The sequence below is a fragment of the Danio aesculapii genome, chromosome 4 (genome assembly GCF_903798145.1).
Source record: "Danio aesculapii chromosome 4, fDanAes4.1, whole genome shotgun sequence".
NCBI lineage: Eukaryota > Metazoa > Chordata > Actinopteri > Cypriniformes > Danionidae > Danio > Danio aesculapii.
In genome coordinates this window covers 30,671,021-30,698,572 of record NC_079438.1, presented here as the reverse complement: position 1 = coordinate 30,698,572, position 27,552 = coordinate 30,671,021, and the positions used below count along the sequence as shown (strand labels likewise).

The 27,552-nt window shown below is 33.3% G+C and overlaps 1 protein-coding gene across 7 annotated transcripts in view; it reads right to left on the bottom strand.

Moving 5' to 3' along the window:
- The window catches only part of celsr1a (cadherin EGF LAG seven-pass G-type receptor 1a), a 141,293-nt gene that overhangs the window by 21,790 nt on the left and 91,951 nt on the right, over positions 1 to 27,552 (bottom strand). For all 7 annotated transcript variants that reach the window (XM_056455434.1, XM_056455433.1, XM_056455436.1 and 4 more), the window contains 15 exons: positions 27,323 to 27,480; positions 24,417 to 24,580; positions 23,627 to 23,752; positions 15,948 to 16,120; positions 14,331 to 14,516; positions 14,132 to 14,245; positions 13,240 to 13,405; positions 12,992 to 13,133; positions 8,851 to 8,971; positions 7,638 to 7,821; positions 7,435 to 7,536; positions 5,006 to 5,100; positions 4,303 to 4,512; positions 727 to 910; positions 471 to 614 (listed from right to left, as the gene is read on the bottom strand). In XM_056455434.1, the coding sequence (XP_056311409.1) occupies positions 471 to 614; positions 727 to 910; positions 4,303 to 4,512; positions 5,006 to 5,100; positions 7,435 to 7,536; positions 7,638 to 7,821; positions 8,851 to 8,971; positions 12,992 to 13,133; positions 13,240 to 13,405; positions 14,132 to 14,245; positions 14,331 to 14,516; positions 15,948 to 16,120; positions 23,627 to 23,752; positions 24,417 to 24,580; positions 27,323 to 27,480 (2,269 nt within the window). The remainder of the gene's footprint in view (positions 1 to 470; positions 615 to 726; positions 911 to 4,302; positions 4,513 to 5,005; positions 5,101 to 7,434; positions 7,537 to 7,637; positions 7,822 to 8,850; positions 8,972 to 12,991; positions 13,134 to 13,239; positions 13,406 to 14,131; positions 14,246 to 14,330; positions 14,517 to 15,947; positions 16,121 to 23,626; positions 23,753 to 24,416; positions 24,581 to 27,322; positions 27,481 to 27,552) is intronic.

Genomic DNA, 27,552 nt, shown 5'->3' with positions numbered 1-27,552 from the left:
CATTTAAAATACAGTACATACATAAGCTATTTTTATAAGTTCATCAAAGATTTCTGTTATATATGACATCCCTAAAGGCACATTTTGATTGTAAATCAATGAATGTGAGTAAAAATATTTGCACTTTCTTTTAAAACTGTTGTAATCTCCTGAGAATCCCCTTTCCATTTAATCTTTTACTCTTTTCCATTTACTTATTTACTTTTTAAAACCATTTTTAATATAATATGAGATTTTGTTTTATGATATTTTACAAGAAACACCAAATTTCTAAAGGGATCAAAGTTTTTGTGGGAAAACTCTAAGGTTTTTTAGGGATGCAATATATTTAAGAGTGAACACAAATGTACTGAAATATAATTTTTCTTCTTATGTATTTTATATCATCACATCTAATTTAGGAGATATCACATATTTATTACAGAATTTCCAAATTCAGTGTCCTTTTGTTACCACAATATAAGTTTTACCTTTATGCTCCGATGATTTAAAGCTGAATTCTGGGAAAAGAACAGAAGACTTGAGGTCTTTGGGACACTCCTGGTCAGTAGTTTGGAAATTGGGTACTTTTGTGTCATCTGGATTATTTGCAATCAAGTAATCCACTGCAAAAACTGTAGAGTCAAAGAAAATAAATGAGGTTAATAAAGAGCTGTCCAGTTTTCAAAACCATGCTTGAAACTATACTTCATTTATATGCAAGATGCTTTTAGCGATGCAACTCACCCATATTCTCAGTTACGATGATGAAGGGTTTTAGGTAAGTCTTCCTCATGTTCTGAGCCACAGTGTTGGCGTATTCCTCAAAGTGTTTGAGCAGATGTGCTGTGCCCCCTTCTGCTCTCTGTATCTGATCCCAGTGCTCTTTATTACTGGTATCCAGGATTGCACTGCCTGCCTTCACTAGGTTCTACAGCATTCAGAAACATATGTCAAGGGTCAAATTCTGGACATTTGAGAGCCATTAGAAGTCTGAATCTGTTCCAAGACTAGACATAATGAATGTGGCCCTAAAACGCATCCTTATCCTAAACCATGTATCATGATAAGCATGTTGATGTTGCCAGATGCGCTTTAAACGTGGGCGTTTTCGTTCTCATGACAGTAGTCACTATACACTGTGTTATTTACACTAATCTGCTAAACCACTAAAAGCATGCAATTTTAGGCTGCTAAAGCCTTTTTTTCAAGCCCAGCAAAGACCAATAGAAAAATCCAATGCAAGTGTAGTTAGTGTGTAAATAATGGTAAAAGTGCTTGCATGTGCAAAAGTTGACAACACAATGCTCAGGGTGTTGATATAATGTATGGTTGATGTATTCAGCTTAGTGTTGTTATGTAGTTGCAGGAGCGTTTAGTATGAAAGCTAGATAAATGCATTTTATAGTTACTTAAAAATCTCTTTATGATATTTTGGTTAGTGATTTCTGCAATGGATACTGCTATTCTAGCCAGCTCTTTTATTTATTACAGGATCTTATCATGTCACATGCTGCATGTGTTCACTATAGACACAGAAACACAATCATTTCTCAACAGGATGTTTAATTTCATGTATAGTGAAAATAGTGTGGGAGAGTGAAGAAGATTTATGGTTGGGTTAGTGATTTATTTACAGATCTCACTCAACTCTATGTACTATATGAGCAATGGTAAGACCAATGCTTCTCCAAACAACCACCACTAGTACATTTTAAAGGTGACATCGGATACAATTTTCACTTTTTTGTGTAGTTTGTGTGTGTATGTGTGTGTGTGTGTGTGTGTGTGTGTGTGTGTGTTTAGTTATGTGTCTGCTGTGCCTGCTAATTTAGACCAGTGTTAATTTTGACAACAAATTTTGAATCAGTTTTAGTCTTAGTCCTATCATACAACCAGTGCAATAAAGTGCAAGATGTGTTTGCCCCAACGTGTTGCTATTTACAGACCACTGCAACCTTAATTTTCCTGTTTTGGGTGTGTTAAGGTGCATTGTTGTGGCGTGTTCTAAGAAACTAAAATAGACTGTGCAATAGACAAGCTGAAAGCAGGTTTAAAGTCCAGCGCAGAGCGCGTTAGTTGTGCGCCTCGCTTAAACATGCTTAAAACACACAGGATGTTTAGCAATACGCAAATATCTTTACAAAGGAAAAAGAATTAAAGGATTAAAGGATTACTTTCTACATAAATATAAAAACCACTGCCCCCATGCCTTCTTCATCTCAGGGTTTTTTTTTTGTGTTTATTCATAACAATTTGCTTTTGTATAATGTTTTTATTATTAGCAGTGTTATTTATTATATGCTTATTTATATTTGTTTTATTAAAACAAGCTTAGATTTGTCCACCTGTCAGGTTTTGGACCATATGGGACATAGCATGTGTGTTTGGATATAACTCATTTGCTGGAAATTGAAACTGAATTTAGAAATAATTTTGAAACAAATCTGTGCACTTAACAAATTAAATTAATTATGTAGGCTAATGGATGTCTGTGCGTAGCTTACAACACCATTTTCTTATCCACCAAAGAGAGAAAGTGAAAGTAAAGGCAGATTGGAGGAGGCTCATTCTTTATTCTCGCGCTGTAGAAGCTCTGTTTAACTGTTTTCTCTCTAGTGAAGCGTTTAGTTTTTCCACTTACAAAGTCCGCCATGTAAATAGCAAATGGGCCATGGTGTGACCAAACTGACTCTTAAAGGGAATGGGAGATGAGACTCTGACTGGTTTATTCCCAAAACACACCCATAACTCATTAAGAGAGTAAGCTCAACCCTGTTAGGCCATGCACCGCGGCGTTCCGTCCATAAAATAGCAAAAATGGATTCTAACATGCCCTTAATGCTTTTGTGCCATGCGCTTTAGACTTTGCGCCTAGACCGTTAAAATAAAGCCCTTAGTCTTTAACTACAATTGCATTTTAATTTTAGTCATATTTTAGACTTCTGAATCGTTTTAGTCTAGTTTTATTCAACTAAATTTCATACAATTGTAGTCGACTAAATCTACTCTAGATTTAGTTGACTAAAATATATTTGGCTTAATTTAAGTGTAATTTAATTAAATATTGTATAAATTTATTTATGTATACAAATATATTAATTTATGCCATTTCATTGTAGTTTAATTAGACAGACGCCCATATGGAAGATGATGTAATCGCAACTCGCATCTACTGTGGATTAGTTACTTTTCAAATGTGTGTGTGTGTGTGTGTGTGTGTGTGTGCGTCATGCATCACACACCAAGATTAATTCTGATTGGATATTTACCAAAACACCTACTTCAATCACTATCTCATCTTATTTTTATTAGTCAACAAAAATGTCAGTATATTTTATTACAGTTGTCATCATCATCACTTAATTTTTATTTAGTTTTTGTTTAGTTTTCGTTGGTAGAAACTTGCTTATTACGAAAATTATGATGAAAAATTTTTGTCAACGAAATGAACACTGGTTCAGACAGAGTTTTCATAAACTAGCTGTACCTACAATTTGTCTAAAATATGCAAGTATATATACCACTGTCACTTATTTATTGATGTTTTACATTTTACATTAATGATGGCGGGCTGCAATGTCAAGCAAATTATACATGATGATTAGCCTGGAACCATCTCAAATTGTTATCTGCCTAATGTGGAAACAGTTTTGAATTTCAGTAATATAGGCATAATTCATCAAAAACCCAAGGCTAGGTTGAGCATTGTGTGTGCTGCAATGGTTTAGCTTCTTAAGAATGGATCGTCAAGCGAAAAGGCTCGCTGTAGACCAAGGCGTTTTTGACTGGATTAAAACTGTGATGGAGTGATGCAATGGCGCAGTAGGTAGCACAATCGCCTTGCAGCAAGAAGGTCGCTGGTTCGAGTCTCAGCTGGGTCAATTGGCATTTCTGTGTGGAGTTTGCATGTTCTCCCCATGTTCGCGTGGGTTTCCTCCGGGTGCTCTGTTTTACCCCACAGATCCAAAAACATGTGGTATAGGTGAATTGGGTAAGCTAAAAAACATTAACCGTAGCGTATGTGTGTGAATGAGTGTGTATGGATGTTTCCCAGTGATGGGTTGCAGCTGGAAGGGCATCCGCTGCGTAAAACATATGCTGGATAAGTTGGCGGTTCATTCTGCTGTGGCGACCCCAGATTAATAAAGGGACTAAGCCTAAAAGAAAATGAATGAATGAATAAGACTGTTTATTTGCACTGCCATTTTCATGACTTTTCGATAAGACTCTACAGAATCTTATAAACCTGTGTAAAATGGACATCCGATGTCACCTTAAAGCATAAGATTATATTGAGGAATGAGTAAATATGAACTCAACCTCATTGAATTTGGCGTCCTGCATGGCGGCCAGGTTAAAGCCCTGCTGCTGGCTCTCATAGTGAAGGATCGAAGAAAGTAGCTGGTAGGTTGTCTTGACGTCATTGCCATAGAAAGAAGAGGTATGATCAGTTGCATTTTGCAACATGCGAGCGATATCTCTCGATTTCTGGCCATCCATTGAGGATTCGTTGCGCTGCAAATCGTCATTCTGGTTAGAAAGAGGCGAACAAAAGAGATGTTTCAACACAATATTACAGCAGCTGTAACTGATTTAGTGGCTAATTTGTACAATCTCATTGGTACATTGTGGTATAATTTGCTCATCCCAGTGATGGTTGGGTTTAGAGATTGGATTTGGTAAAAATTGCATGTTCTTGTCTGAATTAATTTATACAAGCTAGCCAATTTAGTGCCAATATGTAAAGGAGTTACTTTTATTTTTTTTTGAAATTGAGTTTTTATTTCCAAACATGAAAATATACAATTTTTACAATCAGATGGAAAAATACTAAAAGATAATACTAAAAGGTAGAATCCCAAAGTTTTTGCACCTCCGGACATTCCCACAACATATGTAAAAAGGTATCTGGATGCTGTGGTTCACAGAATAAAGGAGTTACATTTAAGAGCAAGATAGATAATTCTATAATTAGCCTGAACTATTTGAAATGAGAACTGATTATTAAAACATCTAGATGTACCATTTTCTTGAGGTGTGAGAATGTGATGGTGGTACAGTTGAAGAGTTCAGGGGGCAGCCATCCTTTCTCATCATTGCAGTGTCTGACCGCTGTGCCTAAACATAGCAAGAAAAAAACGAATCATTTTTAAAAATGTGATAAATACATAAAAGATATACATTTTACAAACATAATTAAATTCTTTTACTGAAAGAACGGTTTCAAAGGTTTCTCAAGACCTCATTCCAACAAGCAACTGGGTGAATGTGTCTTTATACAAGCGCTGCCAAGCTGTGTCCCACAATGCTTTGTGTTTGCCAACCAGCTCCCTCCAGAGACAAGGCCTCATTAACATTCAGTTACCCCACCAATGAAAAGATCTAACTGCAGACTTCTGCCAATGAGAGGTCTTTGTTAACAGTCTGGGTAACGTAAATGTAGGCTGAGGCAGTGCCAAACGACAGAAAGTCGCTGAAAACGCTGGCATTTGAAGAAGATTCGGCCCATTGTTTCTCTTGAATGAGAACCAGTGTAGCAGGCTAACAAAATCTAATGTGATCAAATCAGCAATAAATCAAGAATTAAAACATTGTGAATAGGCCTGTCATGATCAATTTTGATGTGCGTTATGATGTCATACAAATTTTTCATAGGTTACATGTGATGTCACACAGTGGTGCGGCTGCCATTTTTGTGACCAAACTGTACTGTCAATCTGCTGCGGTGCTGAAAAAGCTGAATTATGTTATGTTGCTTTAGTAGTGCCAGTAAACTTAACTACTTTTCATGACATAAACGTCTCCTGATGTAATTGATAATAATGTGCATTACCAACAGGCTGTCCAGTTCCGTGATTATGCTTGCGCTACTCGACTAATGTTAACCCTTTGTGGAGACAGCCACAAAGAGTCAAACCACACCGCTTGACTTTATTTATTACTAAATAAAACCCACAGTGTTTTTGTTATAATCGTGGTTAAACAAATAAAAAAGCCTCTCTACACGTTTAAAGGATATCTTACTCTTATTTGCACTACCTAAAATGATGAAGCATGCTGCTGCTACTTGTGAGTTTTTCACTGTCATTAAAAATGCAAAGCTGCATAGTTCTATGCTGGACCGTAATCATATTTTATTAACTGTCCTTCACACACCCGTACTGTAGATCGCTGTGGTGAACGATCTGTCCAGAAATGCCCTGGGATCTGTTTTCTGTATTTGTTGACGGACTTATGTGTTGCTCTTTAAGAGAGCGTGCTCTCTCTTATTTGGGTCAGAAACACGCGAGCACCATATGCGATCTGCCATGTTTATGACACAAATAAACATCGTGGATGTGATGTGTTAATTCCTGAGATCTACATCACTTTCTGTGATCAGGTACACTTCATCTTCAAATACATAATTTAGCATGATAAACACTTCCTGATGTGTAGTAGTGATAGTCTTCACCTGAAAGCTTCGCTGCTTTTTGGAGTGCATTGTAAACAACTGAGATATACATTTCACAGGTGTTGAAGGTTATTACTACACTTTATGGTTCAGCAAATCACCAGAATGTATTTTCTTTAAATACTGTTGTTTTTGAGTGAGTTTTCTGATCCCCAGTATTTGGCAGTATGTCCTAAAGTCTGTGGCCACGGCAAACAGTAGTGAAGTTGTGAATAAATGTACAGAAAAGGAAGCTGAGACAGACATCATTTGAAGGAACAAAACACAGTTCGAGGTATCATCAGAAGCATTATAACCAGTACTTGTTTATTTTTTAAGAAAATTTAAATGAGAAAAATCTCATTTAAATGCGCTGCAGTTGTGAGTGTAAACATATCGGACACAAATATGGCGGTGAGCCTAGCGGAAGTGACGTTTTTGGTCCCCATGTATAGCAATTAGTCATACTATTATCAGTTTATATAATGATTATACAAACAGCATATAAATAGGCATAAACCCTTTCAAGGGACAAAAACGACATGTAAATGTACTTGTAAACTTGTTTCTTTTCTGGTCTGTAGCTTGTTTTCAGGAAAATGTAAAAATTCCCCTTTTCTTAACTTGCTATTAAGCATTGGAAATCAAGCTATTAAGCAGCTGAAATGTTGCAGATGCCCACTTTTTATGTAAACCTGGTGGCTGATATATATTGCATCACCAAAAATCATTGAGTATTGCAAGATTAGTCTATATATTGATTATTGTGACAGGCCTAATTGTGAACATCTAAAATGTGTAGTAAATAGGTCACGATTCAAAAATGGATGATGTTTGTAAATATCAGCAACTGAATATTAGCATAACTGTTGAAATAAAGTAATTGATGCTTACACCACATGACAAAAAGTTTTTAATATCAAATCTGTCATTGATTAAAACTCAAATGTGTCTCTCGTTTTCATTCCTTAGCTTAAATACAGTAATTTAGTCACAATAAAAAGGCTTGTTTCACTCACCAATAGATCCCTTTGGGCAATTCATTGCTGCCGGGAATCCAAAATTAGTCCTTGGCCACCATATTCCAGAATCAAAGGCTTTTGGGCAGCCCTCATATCCAACTAATAGGTTTAAAGACAGGAAACATTATGATAGTATTATATTTAAATCATTCTCTAAAAAGATACTTCAGATTTAAAAATGAAAGTAAATCAGTACGTACCCTCACAGCCGGTGCTAGTCACTTCAGAGAAAGGGTTGTCACATCGGTTGCACTGTCGCCCAATTACACCTGCCTTGCAAGGGCACTGTCCCGTTTCGGGGTCACATGTGCGCGAGTTGGCGCCCAAATGGAAGCAGTCACAGGGGAAACAGGTGTCACTGTCTTTTGGCTGATAGTAGTTGTCCTGTGTGAAAGAAACACTATGTAACAATCTCTAATGTTCAACTTTTTTTGTTTGTATTTTTTGCAGGTAAAATGAGAAATTAGACATCATGTTGTGTCAATCACATTTTGACACTTTCATTTATCTAAACAAAAAAAAAAATGTGTTCTGCACAAGTGTTCTGCACAATTCTTTCATGTTGTCCTAACACACATGGACTAAGTTAACTTAAGTATATTTTACAAATGTGAGTGGATTGAACAAAAAATTGTGTTGATTCATCATTTTTTTTCGCAGCAGTAGCAAGTGGTTTGAGTGGTGTTTTGGCATTATTCAGCCACACTATAAGCAAAAGCCAAAATCTAGAACGGCGTCTGACAAAGGAATCCATGTCGGCACACAACACAGAGTACTTTCTGACAAATAAGGGGTAATATGAAGACAGAATGCGGCGTAGGGTTAAGAAGATCTTCTGTAGCATATTGTACAATTAAAAACATTTATTGTTCAATCTATTTATTTAGAATCAACTGGAACAACATAAGTCTTAAGTTTATTTTGGGACAGCATAATTGTTTTATGTACAATCTACTTAAATTTGTCAAAACCAATAACCTTAAATGATTTCTGTTGAGAAAACATGAATGAATTGTGTGACACCCTGCATTTTTTTCAGTGTATGCTGTTTTTGTACTGTGCATTTTCCCATGCCAATGTTTGGTGTGTGCTTGTGTGTCTCCATTCAGTACTTTCAACATATTGCCAGACTGTCCAGTATGAATCTTTACTGTTTCTTACTACTTTTCAATATGTACAAGCATCACTGCGTTTCAACTGCATTTTGTATTGTTTTGCGTTTCTTTCTTTTTTTTTATCAAACGGATTCAATACATTATCACTTTGTGCATGATCATTTTTTTTTTAGCACAAACACTTCAGACATTTAATATTCAATCAAAACATTAACAAATACATATTTTACTAAGACAATAAACTTAGAGAAGATCAGATAAAAAAAAAAATTAAAAGATATATATACTAATATTATACCTTGCAGCGGCATTCTCCAGTAGTCTTATTGCAGTCAGGATTAAAACCTTTGCTGACATCACAGTTGCAAGGACCACACATGGGGTTTCCCCACCAACCACGAGGACAGGGTTTTTCAACTCTGGGTGGAGAAAAAAAAACAGTCATTTATAGTATGATGGAGTACAAAAAGACCACTATACTAAAAAAAAAAAATACTTTGAAGCAACTTTTAAAAAAGTCCTGTAATTTGTTACAACTTAAATTATATCTTTTTTCTCTAAGTATAATTTAACTTTGGATCAAATTTTAAAATGTAATTTAATCTACATAAAAAATATTTATTATGGTCAAGACAATAACTCACACAAAGTAATAAACAATGCATATAGACTTTTTTTAACTGTGGTACAACATAGATATTTATAGGAAAAATACTTTTTACTTTTTATTAATTTAATTACAGTAAATAGTTACTTTAAACTTAATTATGCCCAACACTGCAATCAACTACTGTAATAATTTAGCAATTTCTTGATTATTTATTCAATATATAATGCAGTAATAAACATACTGAAATTAAGTAAAATATATGTTTAAATATATATCTATATATATCTATCTAACTATCTATATATATATATATATATATATATATATATATATATATATATATATATATATATATATATATAGAGAGAGAGAGAGAGAGAGAGAGAGAGAGAGAGAGAGAGAGAGAGAGAGAGGGAGAGAGAGAGAGAGAGAGAGAGAGAGAGAGAGAGAGAGAGAGAGAGAGAGCGCGAGAATGTCTGCGGTCTGGAGGTATTATAAAGTTGATGATGACAACATTGCCATAGCAAACTGTGAGATATGTAAACTTGGGATTGGCTGCCGGGTATTTTAAGTTGAGGTGCTATTTGTTTTTATATTAGATTTTTTTTATATTTACTGTTGCACTAAAGTACAAAAGTGAAGAATTGATGTTATTTATTACTTGATTGTTCAAGCTACATCACAGAAGTGTTCTGTTTGTTAACGGAGTTTTTGAATGTTAAAATAAGGTGAATTAAATGAAACATAAGGAACATCCTGGATCTGTTTCTTCACTCTTCTTTATTCTTTTTTTATGTATTATAGAAGTATCGGGTTTAGGTATTGGTAGATACTCAAATTCAAATGATTTTCTTTTCGGCTTAGTCCCTTTGTTAATCTGGGGTCGCCACAGAGGAATGAACCGCCAACTTTTGTTTTACGCAGCGGATGCCCGTCCAGCTGCAACCCATTACTGGGAAACATCCATCACACTCATACACTACGGACAATTTTAGCTTACCCAATTCCCCTATAGCGCATGTCTTTGAACTGTGGGGGAAACCGGAGCACCCAGAGGAAACCCACGCCAACACGGGGAAAACATGCAAACTCCACACAGAAATGCCAACTGACCCAGCTGAGGCTCGAATCAGCGACCTTCTTGCTGTGAGGTGATTGTGCTACCCACTGCGCCACCATGCTGCCCTCATCTCTAGTATATATATTATTTCAAAAAGCACAGCACGATTCTTACAGACACAGCCAACGTTTTTTAACGTTATATACGTTCTTTTTTTCTCACTATTGTAAAGTGATGTCATTATGATAAAGTAACCAGTGAGCTGCACTCCTTTAACTATGTTTATATTACATTCTATTGGGAGATGTGAGAAATATAGAACAAAATTCTTATACAATTAAACCTGAACATCTCGCTCTTAAATCACTGATGACTCAACTAAATAAATCAATGTTAAACAAAACTGTTCTATCCGTGGCTGGCAAGATTTGTCATGGTATAGGGATCAAGAGATTAGATGTGCAGGTTGGCAGACTTCAGACGATAAGTAAAAAACCCAACACTGAAACAGGAGGGGGCCCGTTTGTGTGACTCTCCACTCAAGTAAACAACTTTTAAAATGGGTTTTCATGGGTGGTCGTGGACTCCTCTACAGGTGTATGTACACATCGTTGATCCTGTGCTTTACTCATAAAGCAGGTGATTTAGAAAAGCCACATTCGGCAAACATACTCAAAAGATTTGATAGGAAAATAGGTCAGCTGGGTGCAAAAATGCAAATGCGATGAACCATAAAATCATGCATATTTGGAATTGTACAATAAATATGCTTATCAGCTTAGAAATAAGAGAAGAAATGTTTCCCATATTCAATGCTGTTGATGTCAAAGGTAAGTAAATGTTTATTTGGTAGAAGTTATGAGTAATCGGTAAAATTGGGTAAATTGACTATACATGACATAATATATATATATATATATATATATATATATATATATACTAACATTAATAGCTTAAAGTTAAATTTGAAGGCTTAACTAGTTAAATTAGTCAAATTAGGATAATTAGGCAAGTCATTGTATACAGATTGGTTTGTTCTGTAGTCAATTGAAAAAATAAATAAATAAAAAAAAATATTATATATATATATATATATATATATATATATATATATATATATATATATATATATATATATATATATATATATATATATATATTAGGGGGGCTAATAATATTGTCCTTTTAAACAAATGTGGTCATTTGACGATGTAAGGATGAATTTAATTGCAGTAAATAACTTTATTACAGTAAATAAAATTTTACAGCAATTCAGATGTAATTAAATGAAAATAATGTGTTACTTAGTAACATGTTATACCCAACACTGGTTAATGGCTATTTTCTAAATACAAAATAATTATAACAAAAAACTAATAGCATCAAGTAGAAGACTATTTCACTGTAAAAAAACAAACAAACAATGACTCTATTAAAATTGTAAATCAAAATTGCGTTTTTGAGTTGTCAACTAGTTGTAGTTGTCAACTTTTGAGTCAACTAGAGTTGTGCTACAAGTAGTTGAGTCAAGTTTTTTTTTTTTTTTTTTACAGTGTCTGAGATCAATACATTTTCATTGTGGACACTACAAGACTTAACATTCGTTTTCTGCAATCCTCTCCTATAAAAAAGAGCAGACTGCAGGGCCGCATGGTGCTTATTAAGTGAGTGTCAGCTGCTAGCAGCGTGTTTGGGGCTTAATCTAATAGAGGACAGTCATGTCAACAGAATGAATGAGGAACCAGAGCCAAAAAATGCCCCATGTGTGAGTGATGAGACAGCGTGACATTCATTGATCTGCCGGTTTAGCAGAATAAATGTGAGACAAAAAAGAAACTGTAATAATTCTGCAGAGCTTGTGTAGACTTGTGTTAGGGTGTATTGTGCTGTTGTCCCAACATTGTGGAGAAGAGCCAACACAATACCTGACACTCCCACAAACACAAGCCTCTGGAATCAAGATGCAAACCATGCTAATACTTTAGGTTAAGTAATAACTTACACCCTTTACTACCGGCTTATTACCTGTCTTAATTTTAAAGTCTAATGAAGCTAGTTGCTTTAAAAGTATGTCCATATATGTCCATCAGCTTTATTAAAATTAAGGCGGTAGTTCACCCAAAAATGAACATTTTCTGTTAATTTACTCACCCATGGGTCATCCAAGACTTTTTTTTCTTCAGTAAAACATTAAAGAAGTTTTTAGCTGAATCTGTGGTTCTTAGTGATTTATAAAATGGCAGTGAATGGTGACAGAATTTTTAGATTATAAATAAACACATATAAACGAGTCTAAATCAATAGCAGCAGCTCCTGATAAAAAGCTGAGGTCTTGTGAAGCAAAATGATTGGTTTGTGTAAGAAGATTAACATTATTTAAAGTATTATTATCTTCAAGTCCAAGTGTGTGTCCTTTCGTCATCAAATCAACTGGACTACAATCGGACTACATTCGCACATGTGCCGATATCTGTTTGAACCAGCTGTGGATCAAAGCACATAACGTTATAAATAATGTTCAATTTATTAAATGGAATGATCATTTCGCTTCACAAGACCGCAGTGTGTCATCAGGAGTCACAGCTATGGATTTTGACTTGTTTGTGTGTGTTTGTTTATAATCTAAAAAATCTATCATTATATGAATCCCCAAAGACCACAGATTCAGCCACAGATTTAATGGGTGAGTAAATGAACAAGTTATTTTTGGGTGAACTATCTCTTTAACCAGAATAAACCAGTTAGTAGCTTATCTCAAATGCTACTTACTTGTTCTCACAGTACTGTCCATAGTAGTCCTGACTGCACTCGCATGTGTATCCATGAGAAGAGCTTGGTTTGCGAACACATGTGGACAAATGCTCACACGGGTTCAGATGACAGGCATCAACGCAGTCTCTGCCGAAGAAACCTGTGTATGTGTGTGATATAATAAGAGAGGGAGAGAGAGAAGGCGTTGTATGAGCATGTGTAAATAATCTACAATCGATGCAGTAAATGTGATGCAGTTGTTGTACCAGGATCACAGGTGCAGGTGTGTTCGTCTGTGCATTGGCTGTTCTCAGGACAGTTGATGGCGTCGCAGTTATCGCTCATGTCACAGCCGTCCTCCACGCGGATCTTTTGTGCGTGGTGCATGTTGATGTTAGCCGTACTGGTGGCCATTTCCCCCATTCTTATACCCTGTGACGTGTGTACAAATAGCCAATCAGCTTTCATGTAGACTTGAGGATTTATTCTTTTTTCTCAGCTATTTTCTTCATAGTTATACATTGACTTCATCATGATCACAGAATGTGGTAGGATTTTGATTGTAAAAATACAGTTTTATTTGTATAAAATTATAACTGTTGTCTTAACCTTTCATGGAAACTATGATTATGATTATTGTTAATAATAAATTTTAAGCACCAAAATACCATATTATAATGATTTCTGAAGAATCAGTTCACACTAAAGACAAGATTTCAAGATTATTACAAGATTATATACAAGATTATTTAGCCAAATTACAAGATTACAAGAAGCAATACAATTTTTAAACATTAGAATAGAAACATTTAAATAAAACTGTTTTTCACTGTATTATTTAGCTATATTTTTATGTACCATCAAAATACATTGTTAGCTGTCGACTGATCTTCTTCAACTTAACATTTTCACAATACATGTGTTTGTTATTTATGTGTTAAATTAATAATAATAATAATAATAATAATAATAATAATAATAATAATAATAATAATAATAATAATAATAATAATAATAATAATAATAATAATAATAAATAAAAACACTAATTATTACAGATATGTTTCCCGGTCCCTTTTTTATTACATATAAAAATAAAACATGTATTTATGAACTTGTATAAACTATATACTGCTACTAGATATATTTTAGCCGCACCTGCATGCAACCCTTAAACCCCTGCTGGACAATGTCACGCTGGCCATGAAGTCCACCAATGAATAAACTCTTCAGCTTGAGTCCAGGAAGCTCGTTTCCGATCTCTGCTGACTTCTGTAAAACACACAAAGTACCTCAGTAAGCAGATTTCCCATAAGAACTGCTTTGATTTGCTGAGACGGTGTGCCACAGAACTGACCGTGAACATGTCGTAGTCCAGAAACACTTGTGCCATGTACTTTGTGTCCTTCCCATCTTTGCTGCTCCTCAGCTCCACGAGCAGGTGATGCCATTCCCCATCATTCACTCGGACATCTGCGAAATCCAGCACGGCCACCTTCTGCTCTCCCAGAAGCACTTCAAACTGCACATACTTGTCTCTTATCTTAAAAAAAGTAATCATAGTGTGTATATACATACAGTTTAAAAACTGTTATTTAATGATTTACCAGAACATCATATTAAAGAAACACTACCATTAAGAATTTGAGATTTACATTTTTTTCAAATCATTTAGCCCATATCCGGGTCTGGCGGTAGCACTTTTATTTTAATTTAGCATAGATCATTGAATCAGATTAGACAATTATCATCTTGCTTAAACAAATTTGTATATATTTTATATTGCAATATATATATATATATATATATATATATATATATATATATATATATATATATATATATATATATATATATATATATATATATATATATATATATATAATTTTATATATTTGCCTCTTTAAAATGATAAATTTATCTAAATAATTTATAAATTATTAGTTTTTTTTTTTTTTTTTTGAGCGAGATGCTAATGGTCTAATCTGATTTAATGATTTATGCTAAGCTAAGCTAAAAGGATCGAATGGATTCATACATAGTAAAACTGAACTGTTTAACTCCAGTGGGCCCAAAAAATATTTTCAAAGGAGTAGAGTTTCTTAAAAGGCACAATATGTATGTTTAGTTGATAAATTTCCTGATACATTTCCTTTTATGTAAAGCTTGACTCTTTAAAAATGGTAGAATTATCAAGGGGTAGAGTTGGGATTGTTCCTAAGTATTTAGATAGGTAAGAAGGTGAGTGCTACCTTTGTAATTTTGTTTATTATTAAAGTAATGTATTTAGTGGTGTCAGATATTCCAAAGATTTGATTAAAATTTTTGATAGTAAGATTAAGAAGGTAAGCTTTTTGATTCCACTCTTGTTCTTTTCCCCCTTATTACATTATTGTTTATTTTCTTTTTACTCTTTTCTTTATTATTTTTGCATTGTAAATATCTGACACATGGCAGCTGTTTGTTGGCTTTACTAGTTTGAAAATTGGAATGAATGAATGTTGCTCTGGCATCTCCTTGCTCATTTCTACTTATCCAGCAATAATATCATTTTCTAAATGTTGCATTTTTTCCCTCTAGATGCCTTATTAAATCATAACATAATACAATTATCCCAAATGTTTAGAACTGGAAGTGGTGGACTGTGGCATATTAAAGGCGCGTCATGCTTGTCTCTTTTCATGAATTGCTTCAACATCTTGCTTCACTTTACGGCTTTCAGTCTTTCCTAGCTTCGAACTACAATGATAAGCGTTAAATGCTTTACTTATCCATCAAATTGATTTCTGCAAGAGTTCCGTAGGAGGTTATGAAAACCACAACTCCCATGACTCCACATTTAGTCATACCGTTATCAAAATATGCCTTTGTTTGTTGTGAATAAACGCGCCATCTAGTGGCCAAAATTACATACTGTAGATTTATGTATATTCATATCAATTAAGAATAACTTTTTTGCCAATTGTACACTTACCAGAAGGTTGATTTGGGACGTGTCACCGGCGTTCACCTGCATCAGGGTTGCTGTTTGGCTCGTTTGTCTGGTGCGAAACATCAGGCCAATGTACCAGGGCACAGCGATGGTGATGTCAGGATCATTCCATGACATCATGGCGTGACCGTCAAAATGCTGCCTTGAAGGCATGTCTGGAAGAAAGAAATAGTTTGTGAATGTCTGAAAATATTTCATTAAATGAGTTTTATTAAAAAAATACATTAATACTGTGAAATAGTAATAATTTTGTTAGAATATATCTGAATTATATATATATATATATATATATATATATATATATATATATATATATATATATATATATATATATATATATATATATTCATATATATATATATTCAATCTGTGATGGAAAGTCTGTTTTTTTTGTGGCCATCTACATGATGCTATTTCATCCATAAAAGTTGATTTTAAAGGTTTAATTTATTTATTTCATATTTATATGGGAAAATGGACAAATATAAAATAAAATGCTCTTTGGAATCAGAATTGCCTCTTTCTAATTGTCACTAAATAGTAATAACAAGCAGAAAATAATGAATTGCAACTTCGATGTAAACTAAAAGCTCCCACCCAACCTGATCTTCCTGTATATCTTCCTATAAAATATATTAACATATAAAAACACTGCATTGTCAAGGAAATCTGACTCTTTAATCTTTTTTTCCACTAGCATATCCTTTGGCACAATGTCTGGTCTCCATTTAAATGGACTGTAGACAAAATGACTAGCCTAACCATTGTCCTAACCCTAACCTTATCATGAAATGTTTATAATTTTTTCAAATATTTTTAACAAATCAAAAGTATTTTTCCCAATATTTGGACACATTTTTTAAGAGTGCATTTTAATCACAACACTTGTGATTTGCTTTTGTTTAACTCTTTAATCTAAATGTGAACGTCATAAAGGCATGGAAAAATAAAACGGCAGTAAGCCGGAAGAATGGAAGTGGATCGGAAGCACACATTTTTCACCACTTCATGTATTATTTGGTGATTTATTATTGTTTTTTAAAGAATTCCATTTGATATCATCTTAATTTTGATGCATTTCACTTGGTAAATTGCCTGTTACCTATAAACAAGAGAATCAAATGAAAGCTAATGGAGTGAAATGTGTTCTAAAACAAAGCCTGCAACCATATTTCCACAGCTTTGTAATAGTTTTAATATCTAATTTCTAATAACTAATATCTTTTATCTTTGCCATGATGACAGTACAGGATATTTTACTAGTTGTTTTGATACTAGTATTCAGCCTAAAGTGCAGTTTAAAGAATTAACTATGGGTTTTTTAAGTAAATTAGGCAAGTCATTGGTCAAAAGTGTTTTTTTCTACAGGATCTTGACAAGTATGTCATAACACCTATAACAGTTAATGGAGTGTAGAAGCCCTGAACAAGCTGAGAATCATCAGAGCTGTTCTCCCTTCCACCATTTGATTTGTGTGCGGGCAAATCACATAGCAGAAGCCTGATCACATGGAAACTGTACAGTAGAGTTTCAGAGTCAAGTGAGGTCTCAAGATGTCAGAAAGAGTGTGAAGAATCTCCACACAAGCATAATTGGGATTAGCACACTTCTGGGGCTAGAGATAAGTGATAGAATTACATTCAAGACTCAACAACAAGCGAGACTTGCATGACTTCGTACCGATACTGATATTTCCAGTTAAATAAATATGTAAATAATTCAACTAAAAACCTTAAGGTTTACCAACTTGAGGTACACCCCAATCAATTTGTGAAGACAAAAATATTACATATTTCTTATAAACAGGAAAAATCAAGGAGCTCATATAAAATATTACATTTAGTTTTTTAGATTTTTTTTTTTTTTTTTTTTTTGTAAACTCTGGAAATTGGAAATTTTGAATTTAAATGTATATTTTTTCTTATGCTAAAGTCACTACACTTATTTTATGGAATAATTAGACAGACCCTCTAAGATTTCAAAATTCTGTGACTGCTGAATTTTAAAAAATATTTAGAAAGTGTCACAACAATTTTGTAAAGCTTGCATTTTTTTTTTCAACTTAGATTTCCAGCATATTTTGGTTAGCCAGGATACTGTTTGAATTTCCATCGTGCCACAGAGCCACATCTGCATAGTTTTACATTAAAACAACAGAAAACATTATAGTATATGCATATAGAATGTGTGCCTCTAGATTCTCATCCTGTGTGTAATCTGTTAAACTTCTAAATATATATTGCATTTATCCATATGCTCTCATAAACATAGGTCTTTTCTATATATACATATGACTTAGCATTTATTTTTCAAACATGATTTAATTTTAGTTGACTAAAGCCAAATAATGTTATGATTATTTAATATTTTAGGCTACTTTAAATAACAGACGTTTATTGGCCCATCAAATTTGTTGTTGATAGAACAAAAAGCAGCTCAATTTAACTTTGTGGTTCAAAACTTTAGCCAATATATATGTTGAGATTTGATAAGTTTGAGATTCTGATGGTATGATAACCTTGGATAAAAAAATATCACGGTTTCACGGTATAGTGATAACTGCTCTAAAATATGTTCTTTTTTTTGTCTGGGTAAAATAACATTTAAAATATTTTGGAACAGTAAACATGCGCCATTAAAATCTGCCTGGAGTAAGAAACACAGATGCAAGAAGCTGGCAGCTACAAAGTGTGTGCAAATGCTGTTATGTTTCTAAAAATACTTTATATTCTTGGTTTAATTAATAAAAATAAATACAAATAATAAGTAAATAAAATTCAATTTGTGTCTGTGCATCACTTAATGACGTGTGGCTAAAAGGCTAAAAAACTGAATGAAGCAGTTGTTAAAAAAACAAAAAAACAACAAAAGGAAAACTTAGAAACCGTACAAACAGTATGACAGAAAACCAGACTTTGGTGGTTTTAAAACCTTGACTTTTCTGTACCGCGGTAAACCTTAAAATCGGTTATCGTCCCATGCCTAATGGATGTAAAGAAATTATATTTAAATAATAGTATATCATGATGGGATTTAAATGCGTAATTATTATAAAAAACGAATGCTGTGCAATTTTAATTATGATGGTCAAAAGGCCTACCAAACCTATTACATAAGTAAATATGCCATATTTGATTATTTTAGCAGGATTGCTATTGTTAAAGAGAATGTTATCACAGTTTTTCTTTATTTTTGATCATTTAGTATCAAATATGTTAAAGTAGTCTTTATTGAGATGTAAACACTTGATTACTGCTGCAAATGTTTATCATTTCAATCAAAAAAATAGTTTTATTGATTTATTTTATTGAGTAAAATCTTGAAGGTACTGACTAGAGGGACTGACATTTTCACATTTTACAAGTGAATAAAATATAACACTCAATATGCACTCCAAAAAATGTTGTTGATCCCTTTACAAACTACTTTTATTTATTTTTTTCTATTTAAAATCAGCTGAAACCATTTAATTCTTGAATTTTGGGGACAACTTAATTGTTTTGTGTTTAATGCACCTAAAGTTGTAAAAACAATTAAGTTAATATAGCATGAAGGAATTGTTTGGAACCCACCATTTTTACACATTGTAAATCCACACAATTCCTTAATGCTGTCCCAACAAAAATTGATTAAGTGAACAATGTTTTTTTTTACAATATGAAGGTAGATTGAACATAAAACAATTAAGTTGTCCCCCAAAAATTTGAAGAACTATGTTGTTTCAGCTCACTTTAAATAAGTAGTTTGAACAAGCAGCAAAATATTTGAGTTTGACACAAAAATCTCTTTTAAAAAAATGTCACATTCCTGAAATTTGAAGATGCTTAATGAACTCGTGCGCATAATTCCCAATGACACTGACTGAATTTTGAGTTGCCGCCAAGGAACTGCCTGCCATTGCAGACCGAATTACGTGCTTTACTAGCGATGGACACTCTATCTGTGCTATGGCACTAGTGTAGAGGTGATAATATCTAAATGATGCTTTTGCTTGCGCTGGAATCAAGCCATTAGCTCTAAAACAGCACTAGTATCCTGTAACGAAAAACAAGCCTCCAAAACAGGGCTACTCTAGGCATCCGTTTAATAAAAATGACACCCTTTTCCTGGCAGGCATGTGTCTCTGCCAGAATATAAAACTGGAGAAGGTTGTTTCAGTCAACACGCTTGTCTGTCGGATGATGACATATATTGAACATCCAAGGTTTATAATGAAACGCTGCCCCGACAGGCCTGTGACCAATGTGATTCACACTATCTCCATTACAGAAGGTCCGATCGTCACCCAAAAAACAGCCACTGGGGATGTGAGACACACTATCATTTGGGTTGTTCAAACACATGCAATCACACCCACTTTCACACACATCCCTCAATTAATCATATGTAAAGTCCTGTTATGTATCAGTACATTGACTGACAGAAATGGCAAATTTTATTGGCCTGTAAACCGTGACAAACATATGTTTCCATCCCACAAGAGTACTGGCTTCTTAAAGTGGTAGTTCACCCCAAAATTAAAAATCTGTCATCATTTACTCACGTTTTATTTGTATAAACCTCTATTTTGCTAAACAACAAAAGAAGAAAACCTGTAACCATTGACTTCCATTGTTTTTTCCTACTATGGAAGTTGATGGCTACAAGTTTTCAGCTTTCTTCAAAATATCTTCTTTGGTGTTCAGAATAAGGAAACACAAAAAGCTTTGTAATCACTTGAGGGAGAGTAAATAGTCAGTAAATTTTCACTTTTGGGTGAACTATCTCTTTAAATGCACCAAACAATGAGGTAAGAACAGAAAATTCTGCGCTTGCTGCAATGGTTGTGTAAACCTGGCAAAACTTTACAGTAATCTAGACTGACATGTACTTTAAACCTGACAATTAAACTTGCAAAACCTAATGAGTTGTCTATCTAGATCTTTTTCGGGCATCTCGGGGCTTGATATGAAGGCTGTTTCAAAAAGTGTCTTTGGAAAGTAGTATATCTTAAAGAGGCAGTTCACCTAAAATTGAAATTTCTGTCATTACTTACTAAGCATTATTTACAACCTGTTTAAATTTCTTCTGTTAAACAGAAAAGAAGATATTTTGAAGAATGCTGAAAAAGTATAACCATTGCCTTCCATAGTATTTGTTTTCCCTTCCTTTTCTAAAAAATACCTTCTTCAGTGTTCAACAGAAGCTCATAAAAGTTTACAACCACTTGAGGGAGAGTAAATAGTAAATTTTCAATTTATGGTGATCTATCCCATTAAGAAAAGTTGTTCTAAAGGGACAGTTCGCCCAAAAATGAACATTTCCTCACCATTACCTCTCCCTCAAGTGGTTGTAAACCTTTTATGAATTTCTTTCTTCTGTTGAACTCAAAACAATATATTCGGAAGAACATTTGAGCAGTCATTGACATCCACAGTCTGAACAAAACATACTATGGAAATTAGGGGCTGTTTATTACCCCGATGTTCTTCAGCATTTGTTTCATTATGTTGGAGTTATCTCTTATTTGTTGTCTCTATCCAACAATAACTTGATGTCATTATTATTTTTTATGGTTGTCAGGATCCCCAAACATCATTTAATACCAATATTTTTTTTATTTTTACACTGGACTGTTTCACCCAGCATTTGTGTGTAATAATAATGTGTAATAATAAATGTTTTGTTTTGATACATTAGCTTAGCATCATGCTAGTGCAAAATGAAGTGAACAAAAATGCTAATAAATATGAAAATATATTTACATGTCATGAAGAGAAGTCTTAATAATAAAGCTGTTTGACTGATATAAAAGCAGTGTTTTGTGAAGGGTGTGAAACTGCTGCCTACGCAAAGTTTCATATCAGTCACTTATTAGTTTACACACTGGTTAAGATGCTGCCTTTAAAGGTGAGCGATCTTTAGGAAGTAGAGAACAAGCAAAATTGCCATGTGAAGGTTTATTGTTTGTATAATCTGATCCTAAATCTAAACATCTGGTCTCATTTATCAGAAAAAACAGAAGATATTATTATTTTTAAAAAAGTTTTGCATTATTGTGCAGTCATGAGGCATTAAGAAAAATGTAATGATATAGTAAGTGTTTGCTAAGTTACTTTAAAAACTAATTACTAACTACATTATTAAAATTATATTTAATAACATTTTAATCGTTGTCTAAAAAGTAATTTAATTACTCAATATGAAATTGAATTACTCGACACAATACCACCCGACACAATCTCTAAATAAATCTCAACGTATAGACAATAGAAATGAAACTTTTAGTTTGAGACAAAAATGGCCCTTATTTTTTTTTTATTGAATCAGTATTTTTTATTTTGATACAATAATTTTATTATTGTACCGAAACATGAAATAGTTTACATTAATGACATTAATTTATAACTTAATCAATTGTTTCTTGATTTTATATATATATATATATATATATATATATATATATATATATATATATATATATATATATATATATATATATATATATATATATATATATATATATATATATATATATATATATATATATATACACATTGACGATCAGGGGGTCAGGTTTTTGGTTATGTTTGGTGATACGCCACAGATAACCAAGGTTATATATTTAATTCAAATACATCTAATTTATTAATCATTAATCAATATTAATCATTTTTGAGGATTATTGAGTGGTTCTCAATGACAGGTTTGCATTCCTGCACCTATTAATGGATGACCATGAAAGACTGCACATATATATTTTTTTATTTTACTGTTTAACTTCGATGTGCAAGCTAGTGTATAATAAAATACAAAATATGCATCTAGTTTTACAGACACCTAAAGTACACACCCCTATTTTACAAGAACCATCTTATGTGAACACTTACGCTGTCTAGATTTGTCAGTTAAATTAATATTTTTGACGCAAACATGCACTCACAATGGTATGAACCATTACTGTATAGGGGTTGTTAAATGTATATTTTTACATTATTTATTATTTTAATTAGAAATAATATTTAAGATATTTAATATTAAACTATTTCTCCACTATTTACGGGCTGACCCCTCCATACATCCTGTTTTGATGTTCTTCAGGGGGGATCAAGCATTAATTAGGGGGATCAGAGCCCCCAGAGCCCCCTATATATATATATATATATATATTTACAGACTATAAACCATGTGTTGTCAAAAAAAATATATATATATTTTTTTTTTTTTCACTAAATTCATAGTTTTTTTTAGCATGTGTAATTAGCTTGATAAATGTACCCTTAAGTAGCTGAAAATACATGTATACATTTATAAAGCACAGCATTTTAGGCAAGTATATTAAAATTAACTGTAATTAAATCACCTACACGAAAATAAATGGTAATCCATTACTTTTTTCAGCAGAAACGTAATCTAGTTACTTTATAACTAATTCCACCCACACTACTGCCCACTTTTCTAGCATACTGCTGAAAGTCTGTGGAGAGCATATCCGTAAGGTCAATAAAGAGCAGAAAATCAGATCCTGACCTACGCTTATCGTGTGTAGACATTTCACTTTCAGGAAACGCAGCCGCATTAACACCACCGCCTGCTTCCTTAAAGCTCATGAGCAATCAGCAGCCAGTTCAAAATAACAAATGAATACACATTCATGCACACACACAATGCCAAACACTCACCCTGATCACAGTTCTTGCCGCCTCTGCCTTCGGGACACTCGCAGAAGTGCGTGTTCCACTTATTCTCACACTGCGCTCCGTGCTGACACAAACCCTCGTAGCAGAAGTTCTTTTTAGCGGGACAGCCTGAAAGTACAACATACATACATTAAACCCTTGTGAATTTGTAAAATTGACTATCCTTTCATTATGTTCTGGTCTTTTTTGAGCCCCATTGACTTTCATTATAACCACATTTATTGATTGCGACACATGACACCAAATAATCAGGCATTCGTGATTGTTGGTGGTTTTCTCTGTTAGGACGAAGTAGCATTTGTCATTTTTTACTGTTGAGAAGCAATTGGCACCATTAACCCTTTAGATGTTGCATGTGCAAAAAGGTTCTCAGGAGTAAAACAGTGCATAAATACAGTTACTATGTTTACTATGTTCTGAGAGTTGAGGTGCTTCTTTTTGATTTTCTCAAACATATCAAGGTAGGTGTGCACATATCAAGGTAGGTGAAGCTTTTTTTTAGCACTGTAACTGATGGTCAACAGTAAAAATTACAAATTGTACCTCCTCCCAACAGGGAAAACCACCAACAATCAAGAATGTTTAATTATTTGCTGTCGTTACTTCTAATCCAAAAAAAGTCATTATAATGAAAGACAATGGGGCAAAAACAGCTATTCATCATTGTATTATTGTAAAAATCATTGTTTCAGTGGATGAAAACATCCCCAACAGCATACAAGAGTTAATGAGCAAAGCACAGTGTAAATGTGAGTTATGATTCTTGGTTCACCTTCAGTGGTGCCGTTGTTGGCGATAAAACTGGCCATGTCTACTGATTTACTGTCAATCGTCAGGTTTCTCATGCAACCCACAAAGTCCCGGTTCCGTATGGGGAAATCCTCAGGAAGATTTGGAACCCCGCCAAGTAAAAGTGGTCCAGTGAGATCCAAAGATCTGAAGAGAGATGAAACATTGAAATGTCCACCATAGTACACTGCAAAAAATGCTTTTCTTAACATTTTTATCTTATTTTTAGTCCACATTTCTACAATTTCTTAAATCAAGAAGCATTTTTTAGACAAGCAAAATATTGTCTTGCCTTAAAAAAATTAAATGCCACAATTAAATGAGTTTTTCCTTAAAACAAACAATATAATCAACTAATGGGGTAAGCAAAATGATCTATTTTTTTCCTTTTGACATAAGATTATTTTGCTTACCCCATTGGGTGATTCATTGACACATTATATCTTAAAACAGGTAATTTCTTAAAGTTTTTGCAGTACAAATAAATTATAAACAGGTATACAGTTACAGTTACATACTGTAAAAACATATGCGTAAATTAACAGTTTTCTGTATTTTGTGATTCATGCCTTTTGTCATTTTGCATTATAATTGCATTAGGACCTTGATCTTTCCTCCAACAGTTTTGGACGTTGAAAAGTTTGAAAAAAGTTACTTTTATTATAGTTTGAAGTGACATATTGTCTGGGTTGGTGTTGTAAATGACGCAAGTACTTATTTCTCTTATTTTGCGTACTTCAATATCTGCTGTTTCAAACTGCTAACATATAAAATAAAATAAAAACTTTGTTGGACTTTCAACATTAAAAGCCAATAGAGAGGAGATCAAATACCCGTAATGCAATTGATTACCATTAATATATGAAGGACACCAGTGGATCACAAAATAATGAATTAATGGATACTTTTTTACAGTGCACATCTATTAGAGTAGGCATAGTATGCAAAATTTTGAACTTTTAAAAACAGCAAATATGTGAAATAATATAATTTTTAAAATATTTTAATATACATCTTTAAAGTTATTTATGCCATTACAAACCTAAATTCCAGGTAGATGAACATACAATAAATTTCCAATATTAAAAAAAAAATGTTATTTGTTGGTTTCTTGTTTTGTTAGTTTGTTCATTCTTTCATTCATTTATACACATAATTTATTTTTGAAATGGCAAGCCAGTATTCAATGTCAAATGATCCTTCCTTCTGAAATCATTACAATATACTGAAAGTTCAAAATATTAGCATTTATTTTAAAAAAGTAACATTGTTAATCCGTTTACTGTAAGTTATGACAATTAAATGAAATTGGCAATTTAATTAATACCTTTTTCAAATAAAATCCTTCAACAGCAAATGTTTCAATAGTGTGTTTTAATGGTTAGTCATATTTATTTCACCAACAACATGTATTTCCAAAACTTTCTGCTTACATATGACCATTACATTTAATATATATATATACACTACCTGTCAAAGGTTTGGTTTGGGGTCAGTTTTTTTTAAGATTTTAATGTTAAATTGTTAAATATTTATTAAAATTTTAAATAACTGCTTTCTTATTGTAGTTTCAAATGTAATTATTACTCCAGTCATTATTGCTTTTATTGCTATTATCATTAATAATGATATTATTAACGGTAATGAAAATAATAATTAACATTAGAGTGATTTCTGAAGGATTGTGTGACTTTGAAGACTGAAGTAATGAAACTGAAAATCAATCTTTAAAATCACTGGAATAAAATATTAAATTAAATTTTAAACTACTTTTAAACAGTTATTTTATAGTGCAATTTAATTTTTGATTAAATAAATGCAGACTTGGTGAGCAGAAGAAGCTTATTTTAAAATATTTAAAAATCTACTGACTTCAAACTTTGGACCGGTAGTGTATACTGTATATACCAAACTTTTAAACAGTGTCTATCAATAGATCCTGCAAATGATCATTATAATTTGGTCATGACACCGTTTTATGCCAAAAAAAAGAAAAAGAAAAAAGAATTGCAAACACTTTGGTAACACTTTAATTTAATGACCGGGTCTCACTATTAATTATGCCAATTATTAACGGAACACTCCGCCTTTTTTGGAATTAGTCTCATTAGACCGTTAGCATCTAACTCAAAAAGAAAATTAAACTTCTGTAGTTACATTTTGTACTAGGATCAACAGAAAATGAAAAGTTTTTAAGTCAAATTTTTTGAGTGATTTGATTCAATGGCTTATGCTAAGCTAAGCTAAAAGTGCTCCTGACAAAACTTAGTCTGAATAAATTCAAGAAGGAATACAACTCTAGGTAACTTAAAAAGTGGCCTATTTCCTTTAAGATTTTGGCTGTTTAATACTTACAAAGTACATTTTCTGCATGACCTACATCCCTAATACCTAAACCCAACTTCTACCTAAATAACTATTAATAAGTACTGTGAGTACTGAGGCAAAATTCATTGATTAATCTGAGTGACCAAATATTTTCTAATAGAGAAGCCAGATGGGTGAAAGTGGGCGTGACCTTCCCCAGCCAACCTGTCAATCACTGCCTGCAATCTCCATGACAACAGAGCCATAGGGACTGGAATGTTGCCATGCGGTATATAAAACAGGTCTGTGCTTATCAAACTAGAGAGACGGGTTAAACCTTCACATTTATCTACAGTTTTTTCTTTGATGTGTTTTAATGTGGAGCTCTGTTCCAGCACGCAACATTATCTGACGCTTCAATTTCCATCTAAAGGATGAGTAGACCTTTCACAAATGAGCCATATGTGGATGTGTGTCCTGAGGGAATGTGAAGTGTAATTATGAATAATTGCTGAAGACTAATTTTCAAGAGGATGATGAGTTCTTGTTTGGTTTACACAAAAACAGAAATAGATAACTCACTTCTTCTGGCCAGTTTGGGTGCCCTGGGCAGCACACGAGTAGTTGCCGATCTGAGTGCCAAAGCGCACTGCCATGGCAATGTCACAGTCGTCCACAGCAACCACTGCCACCTTTTCACCTGATGGACCTTGAGGCAACCCCAAATGACTTATCTTGGGCTGGAAAGAGGAGAAACGGAAAATAGATTACAAATCAACATACATCTATATCATTGAGTTTTAAAACTCAGC